Genomic DNA, 17713 nt, shown 5'->3' with positions numbered 1-17713 from the left:
AACAATAGCAAAGATCATTTGACGATGGCGGAAGATAATTTAACGATGGCGATGTGCCATCATAAAACAGGTCATGGAGATACCTGGGGTATGCATGGCTGGTAATTAAGATGCAAAACAAGATTTTTGGCAGTGTCTGCCACTTACAATCTATTATTACTACGACAACTGATGTATGCTAAAATCACTGGTGTTTTTCTTTCTTTCTTTTTGAATGCCAAATTTATTTGAACAGTTGAGCAATTAGTTTATAAGGACTACTGATTTAGCTTTTAAGTTTAATTAAAAAGTCACAATACCTCAACAAATCTTTCATCATTTTGGGAATGTTCAAATGATTCAGCCAACTTTTTATGCCACCAATAGTATTCCTCTGAATGCTCTTCAGCTGCTCCTTTATCTTCAGACTTCACAAAATACCTACAGAAACAATTGTGTATAAAAACAATCCCAAAGTACAAGACTGATGTGTAAATATAATGAAACAATCACCAAGTCATCAACAATAATCAATATGCATAGATCATTCAAAGCTGTCTACACTAAAGCCCTAGTAGTAGTCACTCATATATTTTTACAAATTTACTAGCAAGCTTTTAGAATAAGAATATAAAATGGCAAATTATATTGGATTTCTCACAGAAGTGGAGAAAGTCGGAATAATGTAGTTATCTTTTATCAAATACTGTTCAAAGCTCAAAAACAACCTGCAAATCTTGTGACCCTGAGTAATAATTTCAACTGCAATTTTAAACAATTCAGCAGTGTCACTTAGTCAGTTAGCTAGACAGTCTTAAGAAGCCTTATTTCTTCGATCTATCTTACATAGAAATAAGAAAACACTCAATAAATCATCTGTGGTAATCATGTTTTTAATCAAAATTAGGATGAAAATTAGAAAAATATAAATTCATTTAGAGTAAAATATATAGAATGAAGTTCATAACAGCATGGACATGGACACATGTTATTTAAATGTTAAAGTGTGTGTCACTGGCTGTGGACAACAAAGATTTCACGCAATTATAATATGCCAGTGGCCTCTTAATAAGGTGGTACATAATTACTATCTTTCATAAAATAAAAGTTTTTACATAAAAATTTATAAATTTTTTTTTTAATATGATCTATATAATCACACCAAAACAGTTTAATTTGAAATATTATATTCAGAGGTCATATCATCATGTAATCAGGAAAAAAAGATATATTTTTTCTTGCACAAAACTTTTTTTATGGTTCATTAGTCATTTAAAAAAAATACGAAAAAATCTATTCGTACAAGTTTAACATTAGAGAAACCTACTCTCAATTTTCTTCTTAAATTTTTATTAGTAATAAGAACCCTGATCCTGTAATCACAAAAATCATTTCAGTCCCCTGGTCTAGATAATTTTTTGAACGGAACATAGAGACAATTCCAATGATTACATTTTCCTGGCCATTTAAATATCATGCTAACAAAATTTTACTCATGGAAATATCATTCAAGAAGCATATGAATCCAATCGTTAGTGTGCAAAAAACTTAAATAATAAAAAAAAACATATTGATGTTTTGATTGAACATAAATCGAGGTTCCTAATTTTGAATGTGTTACGTTGTAGTAATAACTATAATTTATAGATACTGCATATTTTAAGGTTTTTCTTGTCCTACAACACACCGAGGGGTGTCTGGATTGATCAAATGAAAGACCGACCAAATGGAGGTCTTTCTCTGGTCAGTCTTTCTTAGGAAATCCTGACACCCCTAGGTGTGTTATACGACAAGAAAAACCTTAATATATGCATTATCTGACTTATATACCGTCAAAAAATACTACTGTAAATTCAGAAATTATTGCGTGCATTTATTATTGCGATTTTGTCATTTTAGACTTAAATGCGATTTTAATTTTTACGATTTTGAGAAAAATCCTGTTTAGTTCATATAAAATATTTTAAAATACAGTTTAAATTATTGCGTTTACAACTCTGTCGCATTTGTCGCAATAATAAAAACCTCGCAATAATTTCTGAATTTACAGTATTTATCTGCAAAGATTTGCATCCTATTCTACCGATCAAACTAAAATGGGATATTCTTTTCTGAAATCATTTACCAGTTACAATAAAATAGAGGCTCTTAAGAGCCTGTGTCACTCACCTGTATCTACTGAGGTTTTGGAAATCACGTAAAATAAGGTTAAAATCATAATAAATAGTATAAGATACCCTAATATATGATTGAGGCCAAGTTTGGTTTAATTTGGCCCTGTAGTTAAATTAAAAGCAGGTCATCCCATTGTAGTCCTACAATAGTTACTGAAGACCCCTTATCATTATCTAAATTAGTTTTCAAGTTGTGACCATTTGAAATTGTTTTTTTACAATTTTCCCATAGACTTCTATAGTAAACCCCTATGTTCTATTTTTAGCCATGACGGCCATGTTTTTTGGATGGCAGGGTCATCGGATACATTTTTCAATCCAGATACCCTATTGAAAATTGTGGCCAGGTTTAATTCTATTTGGCCCAGTAGATTAAGTGGAGAAGATTTTTGTAAAGAGATTACAAAAATTTAGGAAAAATTGTTAAAAATTGACTATAAAGGGCAATAACTCCTTAAGGGGTCAATTGACAATTTTGGTCATATTGTCTTATTTGTAAATCGTAATTTGCTGACCGTTATTGCTGTTTACAGTTTATCTCTATCTATAATAATATTTAAGATAATAACCAATAAAATGCTTCGCTGGGCGCAGCTTGATACGACCGCAGAGGTCGAACCCTGAACAGTTGGGGCAAGTATGGACACAACATTCAAGCTTGATACAGCTCTGAATTTGGATTGTGATTAAATATTTGACACAGCATAGGTTTCTGACACAGAAAGAATGTGGTCTAAGAACTTCAATTTTTTTAATTTACCTATTATGGTCCAATGTCCAAAATCAAAATACATGGTTAGATTCAGCATATCAAAGAACCCCATATATTCAATTTTTGTTGAAATCAAACAAAGTTTAATTTTGGACCCCAACTTGAACAAACTTGAAAACTGGTCCAATAATCAAAAATCTAAACACATGTTTAGATTCAGCATATCAAAGTACCCCAAGAATTCAATTTTTGTTAAAATCAAACTAAGTTTAATTTTGGACCCTTTGGACCTTAATGTAGACCAATTTAAAAAACGGGACCCAAAATTAAAAATCTAAAAACACGGTTAGATTTGGCATATCAAAGAACCCCAATAATTCAATTTTTGATGAAATCAAACAAAGTTTAATTTTGGACCCTTTTGACCTCAATATGAACCAATTTGATAGCAGGCCCACAAAATAAAAAATCTAAATACATGGTAAGATTCAGCATATCAAAGAACCCCATATATTCAATTTTTGTTGAAATCAAACAAAGTTTAATTTTGGACCCCAATTTGGACCAACTTGAAAACTGGGCCAAAAATCTAAAATCTAAATACATGTTTAGATTCAGCATATCAAAGAACCCCATATATTCAATTTTTGTTGAAATCAAACAAAGTTTAATTTTGGACCCCAACTTGGACCAACTTGAAAACTGGTCCCATAATCAAAAATCTAAACACATGTTTAGATTCAGCATATCAAAGAACCCCAAAAATTCAATTTTTGTTAAAATCAAACTAAGTTTAATTTTGGACCCTTTGGACCTTAATGTAGACCAATTTAAAAAACGGGACACAAAATTAAAAATCTAAATACACGGTTAGATTTGGCATATCAAAGAACCCCAATAATTAAATTTTTGATGAAATCAAACAAAGTTTAATTTTGGACCCTTTTGACCTCAATATGAACCAATTTGATAGCGGGCCTACAAATAAAAAATCTAAATACATGGTAAGATTCAGCATATCAAAGAACCCCATATATTCAGTTTTTGTTGAAATCAAACAAAGTTTAATTTTGGACCCCAATTTGGACCAACTTGAAAACTGGGCCAAAAATCTAAAATCTAAATACATGTTTAGATTCAGCATATCAAAGAACCCCATATATTCAATTTTTGTTGAAATCAAACAAAGTTTAATTTTGGACCCCAACTTGGACCAACTTGAAAACTGGGCCCATAATCAAAAATCTAAACACATGTTTAGATTCAGCATATCAAAGAACCCCAAGAATTCAATTTTTGTTAAAATCAAACTAAGTTTAATTTTGGACCCTTTGGACCTTAATGTGGACCAATTTAAAAACGGGACCCAAAATTAAAAATCTCAATACACGGTTAGATTTGGCATATCAAAGAACCCCAATAATTCAATTTTTGATGAAATCAAACAAAGTTTAATTTTGGACCCTTTTGACCTCAATATGAACCAATTTGATAGCGGGTCCACAAATAAAAAATCTAAATACATGGTTAGATTCAGCATATCAAAGAACCCCAAGAATTCAATTTTTGATGAAATCAAACAAAGTTTAATTTTGGACCCTTTTGACCTCAATGTGGACAAAGTTGATAACGGGGCCCAAAAATCAAAAATCTAAATACATGGTTAGATTCAGCATATCAAAGAACCCCATATATTCAATTTTTGTTGAAATCAAACAAAGTTTAATTTTGGACCCCGATTTGGACCAACTTGAAAACTGGGCCCATAATCAAAAATCTAAATACATGTTTAGATTCAGCATATCAAAGTACCCTAAAAATTCAATTTTTGTTAAAATCAAACTAAGTTTAATTTTGGACCCTTTTGACCTTAATGTAGACCAATTTGAAAACGGAACCAAAAATTAAGAATCTAAATACACGGTTAGATTCGGCATATCAAAGAATCCCAATAATTCAATTTTTGATGAAATCAAACAAAGTTAAATTTTGGACCCTTTGGACCTCAATGTGGACCAATTTAAAAACGGGGCCCAAAATCCAAAAACTTAATACACGGTTAGATTCAGCATATTAAAGAACCCCAAGAATTCAAGAATAAAACCCCATTGAAATTGATCAAGAAATAAGCAATTTATACGAAGTATCTTCTTTTGCACAATACTGTGCAATTGAATATTTCTTGCTATTGTGCAATACTGTACAATTGACAATTTCTTGCTATTGCGCAATATTGTGCTATTGGATATTTCTTGCTATTGCGCAATACTGTGCAATTGAAGATTTCTTGCTATTGCGCAATACTGTGCAATTGAAGATTTCTTGCTATTGCGCAATACTGTGCAATTGAAGATTTCTTGCAATTGTGCAATACTGTGCAATTGAAAATTTCTTGCTATTGCACAATACTTATTATATAATAATTTACACATCCTGTTTGGTGTGTATCTCCTACCATATCATTATTATTTGCTTTTAAATATTAACGAGAAATAACCAACTTAAAATGGAAAATTTTAAAAGAAAAAAAAAAATCCCCCCCCCCAAACTTTTTGAACCCACTTATGATTCATCACCCCCAAACTCAATCCCAGCCTTCCCTTTGTGGTATGGTACCTTGCAGTACAATTTCAGAGAGATCCATACACTTGAACACAAGTTATTGTCTGGAAACTAGAAAAATGCTTATTTTTGGCCCCTTTTTGGCCCCCAATTCCTAAACGTTTCGGGCAATTACCCCCAAACTCAATTCCAGCTTTCCCTTTGTGATATGGAACCTTGTAGTACAATTTCAGAAATATCCAAACACTTACACACAAGTTATTGTCATGAAACTAGAAAAATGCTTGTTTTTTGCCCCTTTTTTGGCCCCTAATTCCTAAAATTTTGAGGCAATTACCCCCAAAATCAATTACAGCCTTCCCTTTGTGATATGGAACCTTGTGGTACAATGTCAGAGAGATCCATACACTTACACACAAGTTATTGTCTGGAAGTTACAAAAATGCTTATTTTTGGCCCCTTTTTGGCCCCTAATTCCTTAACTGTTGGTACCATAACCCCCAAAATCAATCCCCACCTTCCTTTCGTGGTATTGAACCTTATGGTAAAATTTCATGGAGATCCATTCACTTAAACTAAAGTTAGAGTGCGAAAACCAATGTGTCTTCGGACGACGCCGGACGACGCCAGACGACGACGACGACGACGACGACGACGACGACGACGACGCCAACGTCATACCAATATACGACCAAAAAATTTTCAATTTTTGCGGTCGTATAAAAACTGCAAAATTTCCTTAAAATTACCAATTCAGGGGCAGCAACCCAACAACAGGTTGTCTGATTTGTCTGAAAATTTCAGGGCAGATAGATCTAAACCTGATGATCATTTTTACACCCATGTCAGATTTGCTCTAAATGCTTTAGTTTCAGAGATATAAGCCAAAAACTGCATTTTACCCCTATGTTCTATTTTTAGCCATGGCGGCTATGTTGGTTGGAAGGTAGGGTTGTCAGACACATTTCTTAAACTAGATACCCCAATAATGATTGTGGCTAAGTTTGGTTAAATTGGGCCCAGAAGTTTCAGAGGAGAAGATTTTTGTAAAAGTTAACGGACGACGGACAACGAATGACGACGAATGCCAAGTGATGAGAAAAGCTCACTTGGGCCAGGTGAGCTAAAAATAAACTGTTGACACAGAGATATGTCTCGCCTATCAGCATTAAAATTCAGAAAAAGACAATCTGATGGACAGCAACATTGCTTATCAATTCAGTCAATGGACCATGATCTAGAGGGCAGGGCCTGAAAACGGTCGACAAACTGAGATGTACAGACAGTAATGTAACTTTATAAAAAATATCTTTTTTTATTGTAAGTAGTTCCTATCAATATAACTTAAGCAGAAAAATTTAACATTGAAAATAGCTAATTAATTCAAAGTCACTGGACCATGAAAAAGGGGGCACGGCGGCCTCATAATAGTCATTAAACTGATATGAACTGATAGTAATGCAACTTCATACAAAATATCATTGATCTATCACAAGTAGATCCTATCAAACTAACTTAAGCAGAAAAACTTAACATTGAAAATAGCTAATAAATTTAAAGTCACTGGACCATGACATAGTGGGCACAGCCTCATAAAAGTCATTAAACTTCATTGATCTATCACAAGTAGTTCCTATCAAACTAACTTAAGCAGAAAAGTTAACAATTGTTGATGCCAGATCCAGAGCTGTCGTCATCGCTGGAAAAGCAATCCCTATGTCAATTTTTAATGAACTATCATTGCTTTCTTACTTTTGTCTGGCAATACAATTTTTTTTAATGAGTATCAGGATTGGATATTATATCTCCCCTTCCTCCCCTGAGCACCCCATGTAAAGTAAGTGACTGTTATTGTATAGAAAATGAGAATACTTTGTCAATTGATCATTTGATAGAGTAAAAGGTATACATAAATATAAAAAGTTAAGAACTGACAGGAAGAGAACAAGAAATCGTGATGTAGATGTAACACAAAAAAACGAACATCCATTGGTCAAAGTATGATTTCTAATACAGTGTGAATCAATGAGATTTTAAAAGTCTTACACACTCAATGTGTTAAAATTTGGCTGGTTTTTAAAGAGTTTTGAAAAGTTTTGTATTATTAAATTCATCTCACATAACGTTCCTTTATTGTAGCGAAAAATTAACAAAACTGCACATTATTGTTTAGAAAATTAAAATGTGTGTCAAGACGACTTTTGGTATTTCAGTCTAATAAACGGGGGAAAAGATATTTTCTGCCTTAAACCTATCGCAGACGGAAAATTAAAAAGTAAAATCCCAAATGGCAACAACACACAATAACTATCAAATGAATTGAATTAAGTAAATTATTGTTTGCATTTTAATCAGGGAACAATAATGACCTTACACAGGTCATTATTTTATGCCTTGAAGCAACTTCCATTGAAACTTGGTATTATCCGGGTTGATTCTTCAAAAGAAAGACCTATCGTTATGAAAGTAAATAACTCTATATAGGTATATAAAGTTTAGGGAAAGAACTAGGGTTTTGATTACTGTAGAATATAATCAAAAGAGATTGCTTGATTGGTTGTTGGTTGCTTTACGTCCAGTGGCAAATATTTCATGCGTGTTCAGGATGATATTAAAGATGTCAGCTATATTATGGACCAGTATTATAATGAGCATGACAGCATCCCAGCGACACAAATAATCAAAAGAAATTCTATGAGAAAAATATACAGAAAAATTAAATGTAAAAATAGTAAAAATGAAAAGATTTTGCTTCAAACAGGTCGATACCACAAGAATTTTGAAGTCAGAATACATTTGCATAGTAATATGAAAAATAAAATAAAAATGTGCTGTGATATCACCTCTGAATATACTTATTCTTTCAAAAGAAACTTTGTGTCGTGATTATATAAATCTATTCAAAACAAATTCCTATAAACTTGCAGTCACAAACTTTTATTTTATGAATGGACATGTGTAAAGATAGTTATCATGTACATCCACATTGAAAGGCCCCTGACATACTGTAATTACGTGAAGTCTTTGTTGCCGTCAGCCAGTAGCAGACACGATAACATTTAAAAACCAGGTGTCCATGTCAAAACTGTTATGAATTCTATAATAATTTTCAATAGTCAATCAATACTAGCATGACAATATATTTAAGTTACCTTCTCCTAACAGCTTTACTGAGTGCTCTATGATAGAAATCCAATCTGCCATCTTTACTTTCACCATTATAGCGTAAGTAGGGCTGTAATGTTTTCATAATAGCATTCCATTTTCTTGATGAAACAGGATCCATAACTTTAATAACTTCTTTCTCAGATGATTCTTTTTCATCTAAAATACAAATCAGTACAATAACAATCTAAATTTGTAATCAGCTAAAAATAGTTAAATACAAGTGAATCTGTGAGCTACTGCTCACTAATGATACCCTCGCCCTGCTAAAAGTATAAGGTAAACAGGAAGTTGTTGAGTGATGAATCTGAAAACGCATCACACGGTACAGCTGACTCATATAAACCCTGAAAACAAATTTCAGAAATCCTTGTAATGTAGTTCCTGAGAAAGATACGACGAAAAATATTCATGGGACGGACAAACGGACTGACGGACAGACAGAGGTAAAACAGTATTACCCCACTTTTTTAAAGCGGGGGTATAATAACAGTTACTTCGATCAGTTTTGATTCTTTTCATACAATTATGTATATCATGAAATAAAGTTTGAGATCACTATTCAGTTCTCCAGTAAAAAAAAAATTGTGGATAACAATTTTTCACATAGATCAAACTATTTTCCTGCCATCATTCAGTTCCATATGATTGAATGGTTTATGCTGTAGACTATGAATGGTCTATGGTGTAATGTATGACTGGTTTATGCTATAACACATGAATGGTTTATGCTGAAATGCATGAATGGTTATGGCTGTAACACATTATTGGTTCATTCTGTTACACATGACTGGTTTATACTGTAAAGCATGACTGTTTTATGCTGTTATGCATGCCTGATTTATCCTGTAATACATGAATGTTTTATGCTGTAGCACATGAATGATTTATGCTTAAACCAATGTCTGGTTTATGATTGTAACACATGAACAGTTCAAGGTGTAACACATGACTGGTTTAAGATGTAATGCATGACTGCTTTATGTTTGTTTCGCATGAAGGGTTTATGCTGCATCACATGACTGGTTTATGCTGGAGTGCATGAATTGTTAATGTTTGTCATGCATGAAGAGATTATGCTGTAACACATAACTGGTTTATGCTGTAATGCATAACTTGTTAATTCAGTAACAGATATATGGTTTATGGTGTAAATGGTGTTGCACATGATTTGTTTCTGATATAACACATGACTGGTTTATGCTGTAGTACATGAATGGTTTATGATGTACCACATGACTGAGTTATGCTATAATGCAAGAGTGGTTTATGCTGTAAACACATGAGTGGTTTTTGCTGTAAGGCAAGACTGGCTTATGATGTAAACCTTCTAAAGTAGAAATAATCTGATGCCCCCTTTTATTGTAATAAGGGCATAAAAATAGAATTATTCTCAAAATGATGAAAAAGCATGTACATTATGTTTCATCTACATGCTTGGAATATAACATATTTACAATAATACTTATGATTGTTTTTAAATATTCCATACCTTTTTCATCAAATGGTGATGGAGGCATCAATGTATTTTCATGACCTAATATCTGTCGCAATTCAAGCTCATATAATCCAGCAAATGAAGCTTCAAGAAGACACAGAGTACCTATAACAAGGTTACTACCAGATTCATTCTCCAGTCTCATTAACATGTATTCAAATAAACTGAAATTATAATCAAAAGGCTACATCAGATACAGCATGAACATGAACGCACAACTGGTCCTTTGAAACAATTTACTTTGAAAAAAAGGCTCAAAGATGAATTGATCAAAAATATAAATTTCGCATCTTTTGCACTTAAATATTTGCGTATAACAGATGGTCAAAGATATATTCAGTATCTTGCAATATTGAGTATTTTCCCCATGTTCAAGTCTTATTACTAAATTTTTAACATGAGTAAATAAAAAGTGCTACAAGAAGGGGAACAGCTCACTCTTCTGGAACACCATAGGTCATCTATAAATGAAATAGTGGTTCATGTCACCCAATCATGTGTTTTCTTTGTTATCTGATTCTGAACTATTATCATCATTCTTTCTGTCTTTCTGTCATAACCTAGTCTGTCAGTTCTAGTCCTCTCTTACTACTTATAAATTTCTACAATTCAATTCATTTGATAGTTTTCTTCACTTACTTTGGTAAACCTTCTGGCAGGTCACTGATTTTTTTATCAATTTGGTCTGGGTCACAGACCAATTTGATCTCTTCACAAGCTAATGACAACCACAAAAGGTTTTCTGAAGAGGATTTTGACAATAATGCATCCAACTGTGTACCCGTTAATTCTTTGTCAAATTTCTTGCACCAACCTTTTGCCAAAATCTGAAAGAAGAAATTGTAGTTATAATGTCTTTACTATTAGAACTAACTTAACCTGTATGTTCTACACTAAAATACCAAAATGTATAAATCTGATACCTAAAGCTAATTTGTTATGCTACATTAATAAAGGTGTCTTTCTTAACAATTTTTATTACTGATCATTTTTGCTGTTTACAGTTTTTTCTCTAAAAAAGTTGGAGCCAGAAAAATCGCCAGCTGCTATATTTTGTTGCCAGTTTTGAAAACTTGGAGCCAACTTTAGAGCTAGCTAGAGTCTTGATTTCCTCTACCAAAATTGAAACCATGTTCAATTTAAATTTGTTATGCATTGTACATCATTTAACATGATAGACTAAGGTAGTTATTGCATAGGGTTTATATACATGGGAAAAAAACATGTGTACTTTTATTTTCTTTGTCAGTATTTCATAAGTATACGAATAAACATATAACAATAAAGATTAAAACAGAGCAGCAGATTTTCCACAAAACCGCATATTGTATGTTTTTATTTGAATGTTTATGTCTCCAAACAGTGACTAATGGGACTTATATAATGATTATTGATCAATGTTCCTGTCCTTATAATTAGCTTATGGTCTGTATATGCTACAGAATAGAGAAAATGTTTTTAAAATTAAAAAATAAAGAATAGACAAATAGAGCAATTAAATGAAGAAAAGAGAAAAATGGGTGTTAAGATATATAGAACAGTGAAAATTTGTAAAAAATATAAAGAATACAGAAAATGATGACCCTAGCACACTATCCATCCCGCTACCAAGACCTTCTTAACTTTGCCCATAACTCAAAAGACCTAAACCTATAAATTCTAAAGTCAGAAGTATGTAGACATATCTTGAGTAGGTATCTCAATACTAGGAAAAAAAAAATTGACTTATCTTTCTTCGCAGGATAATACACAGAATGCAGTAGAAGTAGATAGGATCAACAATGGCGGCCTGTTTTGTTACTTTCGTATCAAAAGTGAGGGCAAGCAAAGACAAATTACGTCTGAGTTTACCATTTTTTACGGAAAACAAGTAAAACGATGTTATTTAACAAGTTTATTATGGTTTTCGTCTTTCTGTCAATTACGTTTTCTTCATGAAACTACGATAAACGTTGCAAATTGTGTTGCCATATGAAAATTTCTTATAATGAAATGACAAATGCCGACTGACCAATTCTATTTGAATTAATTAATGTTGGTGATCATTAATGACCTATCAGATAAACGGATTACCTGTAACAACAGATTATGACACCTGTTGTAACTGTGATAAGCTTGTGGTTGTAAAAAAAGTCATAAACTTGTCACCAGGTAAAATTTCGTACAATTCATTTTTTACTTTTACCAATTTAAATGAAGATCGATAATATTACCGTTACATTCAAGAAATGAAAATTTTGACATAGGAAAATGTTGGCGCCAGAAATATCGCCAGCAGCTGTATTTTGTCGCCAGATGAAATAAAAAATCGCAGGGCTGTTAAAGCTTTCAAATTGATAACCAAAAATACAAAAATTTGTAAAAAATAAATGGGGAATGTGTCCATGGGACACAGATGATGCCCCCGCTTGCATATAATGTTATAAAGGGACATAACTCAAGAACTGTAAAAGTGACGCTACCTAAATTTGTACTTGATCTGAGTTTTGTGGTAATCAGCATTGTGTATACGTTTCATAGCATTTAGTTGAGGCAAACTTAAGTAAGAGAAAGGAAATGAAAAATTAAGCAATTTTTCCATTTGTAAAGGGGCATAACTCTAGAACGGTAAAAGTGATGCCACAAAAATTCAAAACTGATCTGTGTCTTGTGGTAATAAGCATTGCGTATAAGTCTAATAACATTTGATTGAGGTAATCTAAAGTTAGAGAAATGGAAATGAAAAATTCAACAATATTTCTAATTGTAAAGGGGCATACATGTATAACGGTAAAAGTGACGCAACCAAAATACAAACTTGGTCTGTGTTTTAAGGTAATAAGCATAGTTTATAAGTTTCATAACATTTGGTCGAGGCAAACTAAAGTTAGAGAATGGAAACGAAAAATTAAGCAATTTTTCCATTTGTAAAGGGGCATAACTCTAGAACGGTAAAAGTGACGCCACCAAAATTCAAACTTGATCTGTGTTTTGTGGTAATAAGCATTGTGTTTAGGCAAACTAAAGTTAGAAAATGGAAACCAATTTTAGGACGTATGTACGGACAGACGGACGTACGGACATACAGACGGACAAGGGTAAAACTTAATGCCCCCTTCGCTACGGCAGGGGCATAATTATCATTTAAGAACAACAAATTCCATAAAAAGTCATCTGATAATTTTGGTACATATAGATAGTAGGTATATCTTGAAATACTGAAAGATTCTGTCAGATTTCACACTTTATGATTTACAAGATAAGAAATTGTTCTTGTATTCTACCACTATGTTCTATTTTTGGCGATTAAAAAGTTTTCAAAATAAAAACAACAAGCATTCTGTGAGTATTGCATGGCAATACATAGTCCCCTACCGGTTTAAAATTCATTGTAATGGAACGAAATTCTAACTTGATCTATAACTTGTCATGGTGTAAACTACATAAAAATATCAAGTCAAAATCTTCAAGCATGACGAAAAAAACTGTTGAAAACTGATTATTTAAATGAATTTTCTATGTCCATAGACCATAACTCTGCACAAAATCATCAGACCGGAACAAACTTCCAACTTGATCTGTAACTTGTCATGATAAAACTATATACTAATTATCAAATCAATATCTTCAAGAATGACAAACAAACTTACCACTATTTTCTTTAAACAATTTACCAAAGAAAAGGAAAAAAGTTCAAAATGTTATTTTGCCTTTTAAAAAATGAGTTATTTTCCTTTGAATAGAAAACTACTAATTAATAAGTATTTCATCAAAAATTTAATTCTAGGGAAAAGGCTTTTACTGAACAAAGAGAAAAGCTAAAATCGTGAAAATTAAACTTGTCCTGTAACTTGTCATGATAAAACAATACACCAAATATCAAACCAATATCTTCAAGCATGAAGAAAAAAAGTGTGGAAAACTGATTTGCCGGACTGACGGACAGACAGACAGAGTGGAAACCTAAAGTCCCCTTTGACTTCGTCAGTAGGGGACTAAAAAGCACCAGTACTCTAGCACTTGCAAGTCCATTAAGATTTAGTGACCTCAAAATCAATACGAATCTTTTTCATCCCAGAACTTGCAACTTGGAAAAACTGTTCAAACTGATATTGTAAAGGGTAAAAACCATTGGAATAAGCAAAGTAACTGATATAAAATATACCTTATAATATCTCATGAATGACTATCGGATAAATGTGAATAAAATAAAATGTTGGGCAAGACAGCTTATAAGTAAATAACCAAAAGTCATTTAAAGGTCAACATTGAATCTTCAGCAGTAAACAGTTGTCTATACAATGTCAAGCCCAAATTGTCCAGAGATTAGAAAAATGTGTTGATAAATAATGGAAACTATCAAAAAGTTCAGCCACTAGCACCAAGTTAACCAAATAACATTAACATAAAGATATGACACTGGCCAAATACTGATGATGTTCCTGACTTCGGACAGGCAGTAAAATATGAGGCCTTCTACACATTATTAAGATGATATACATATGAAGCCTTATCAACAACTGAATATTTTAGAGCCCCTTTGGTATCTTTGCACTTTATCATAATTTGTTTGACAGCATTATATACTGTAAATTCAGAAATTATTGCGTGCATTTATTATTGCGATTTTGTCATTTTAGACTAAAATGCGATTTTAATTTTTGCGATATTGAGAAAAATCCTGTTTAATTCATATAAAAAATTTCAAAATGTGAGTTTAAATTATTGCGATTATAACCCTGTTTTTCGCAATAATAAAAACATCGCAATAATTTCTGAATTTACAGTAGTCCATTCTAATTGTACGCCCACTAATATAATTTGTTGTTCAATGTATAATCTTATTTTAGTTCAAGCAATTCAAAACCTTTACAAAATTAAACAACTGATGGCTGTAGTAAGCATTTGTATTACTTACACTGCAAGATTATTCAATGAGAGGTTCTAACTATAGACTATGTTGGCTGAAGTTTCGTGTGTTTTACTTGTTTGTCAAGAGGTAATAACCATAAACCATTGATGGATATTATAAACCTAAGTTTGACTTACACTGCATGACTGTTCATTTGGAGGTTCTAACTGTAGACCATGTTGGCTGAAGTAATGTATGTTTTACTTGTTTGTCGAGAATTCTAACCATAAACAATTGATGGATATTGTAAACTTTTACTTACACTGCGAGACTGTCTGTCTAGAGGTTCTAATGGTAACTCTATAGGCTTTGATTCTCTACTGATCACTGTTTTGTACTGATGTGAGTCCATAACAGAGGAAAATATACATCTAACATGTGGAGCTAGTTTCCTAGGTAACCAACTCATTACTTTTGAGGCTTGATCATCAGAAAACTATATAAAAAAAGAGAAAATCTATTCATTATTTTATCTAAACAAGAGTGCACATGCTGACATGTCTTGAAAGCAATACAAATCATGATTGAATTAATGTTGAAAGTCTTTATGATAAAGGTTTTACTTTAGTATCACATAAACTATACATTATCAATGATCCATGTAAATGATATATAAACCCTGCCAAGGGCATGTTCACTTTACAATCCTTCTGTACACCAAATAAAGTTTACCCTTTGCTACATAAGTAAATGCTTGTTCCAAATCAGGAATATGACAGTTGTTTTTCATTTGTGTTATGTGTTTGAGCTTTTGATTTTGCCATTTTATAAGGGACTTTCCGATTTAAATTTTCCTTGGAGTTCAGTATTTTTGTTATTTTACTTTTTGCTTATAGTATTTCAAGCTTGATACAGCACTGAATTTGGATTGTGATTAAATATTTGACACAGCACAGGTTTCTGACACAGAATGAATGTGGTCTAAGAACTTAAAAATCTTTAATTTACCTATTCAAACCATATCATTATTATTTGCTTTCATATATAAATCAGAAATAACCAATTTAAATTGGAAAATTTTAAAGAAAAAAAAGAAAAAAAGGGGAAAACCCCCCCCCCCCCAAATTTTTTGAACCCCCTTATGATTCATCACCCCCAAACTCAATCCCAGCCTTCCCTTTGTGGTATGGTACCTTGCAGTACAATTTCAGAGAGATCCATACACTTGAACACAAGTTATTGTCTGGAAACTAGAAAAATTCTTGTTTTTTTGCCCCCAAATTCTTAACGTGTAGGGCAATTACCCCCAAACTCAAACCCAGCTTTCCCTTTGTGATATGGAACCTTGTAGTACAATTTCAGAAAGATCCATTCACTTACACAAAAGTTATTGTCATGAAACTAGAAAAATGCTTGTTTTTTGCCCCTTTTTTGGCCCCTTATTCCTAAAATTTTTAGGCATTTTACCCCCAAAATCAATCTCAGCATTTCCTTTGCGATATGGAACCTTGTGGTACAATGTCAGAGAGATCCATACACTAACACACAAGTTACAAAAATGCTTATTTTTGGCCCCTTTTTGGCCCATAATTCCTTAACTGTTGGTACCATAACCCCCAAAATCAATCCCAACCTTCCTTTTGTGGTATTGAACCTTATGATAAAATTTCATAGAGATCCATTCACAAAACCAATGTGTTTTTGGACGACGACGACGATGCCGACGTCATACCAATATACAAATTTTTTGCAGTCGTATAAAAACTAAACATTAACCAATGAACCATGAAAATGAGGTGAAGGTAGATGTAAAGTACAGAGGAACGGGCCTAACCACTTAACATTGACCAAGGAGGTCAAGGTTAGAGGAATCCTACCAGATGGATATGTACACCTAGCAATTGTTCCATACACTATATATAGTTGACCATTTGCTTATAGTATCAGAGAAGTGGACCTAACAAGGAAAATTTATCATGAGTATAAGGTCAGTCAGATGGACCCTGCAAGACAGACACACATACCTTACAATCATTCCATACACCATACAATTATAGTTGACCTATTGCTTATAGTATCTGAGAAACTATCCTAACCACCAAAATTTAACACTGACTTATGGACAATGAAAATGATGTCAGGGTCAGATGAACCTTGTCAGATAGACATGTACACCTTACAATGACTCCATACACCAAATATAGTTAATCTGCTGCTTACAGTATCTGAGATATGCACATAACCACTAAAACTAAATGTTTACCAATGAACCATGAAAATAAGGTAAAGGTCAAATGAACCCTGCCAGATAGGCATGTTCATCTTACAATCATTCATACAACAAATATAATTAACCTATTTCTTATAATATCTGAGATATGGACTTGATCGTGAAAAACTAAACCTTGATTACTGATACATAAAATGAGGTCAAGGTCAAATGAACTCTGTCTGACGGACATGTAGATCTTGAAAAATATAGTTATCCTATTATTCATATAGGTGAAAAATCCATGTGAAAAATACAGTTTTTTAAGCAGACGCTGAACAATGAAAATGCAGTCAATGACAATTGACATTTACAGACTATAACATCAGAACATAAGGCATCTGTATAGAAGGTATGGAGCATCCAGATCTTCTACCTTCTGAACTATAAAGCTTTGTACAAATAGTTAATGTTCCTGCCACCTGATTAGCAACCTTAATTATGTCTTGCGGGAGAGACAAAACAATATTTATTAATACCAGTAATTTCATAGTTTAGGATTATTTTTTTTAGAAGTCATAGC

At 32.6% G+C, this 17713-nt stretch overlaps 1 protein-coding gene across 1 annotated transcript in view; it reads right to left on the bottom strand.

The window, feature by feature from the left end:
- The window catches only part of LOC127728614 (TPR repeat-containing protein DDB_G0287407-like), a 52351-nt gene that overhangs the window by 11254 nt on the left and 23384 nt on the right, over positions 1-17713 (bottom strand). The window contains exons 12-16 of the mRNA XM_052236161.1: positions 15244-15417; positions 10730-10917; positions 10085-10254; positions 8580-8751; positions 300-420 (exon numbers count right to left, since the gene is read on the bottom strand). Coding sequence (XP_052092121.1) covers positions 300-420; positions 8580-8751; positions 10085-10254; positions 10730-10917; positions 15244-15417 — 825 coding nt within the window. The remainder of the gene's footprint in view (positions 1-299; positions 421-8579; positions 8752-10084; positions 10255-10729; positions 10918-15243; positions 15418-17713) is intronic.

This window comes from Mytilus californianus, unplaced genomic scaffold (genome assembly GCF_021869535.1).
Source record: "Mytilus californianus isolate M0D057914Y unplaced genomic scaffold, xbMytCali1.0.p SCAF_1, whole genome shotgun sequence".
NCBI classification, from domain to species: Eukaryota; Metazoa; Mollusca; class Bivalvia; order Mytilida; family Mytilidae; genus Mytilus; species Mytilus californianus.
This window is presented reverse-complemented; position numbering and strand designations above follow the sequence as displayed.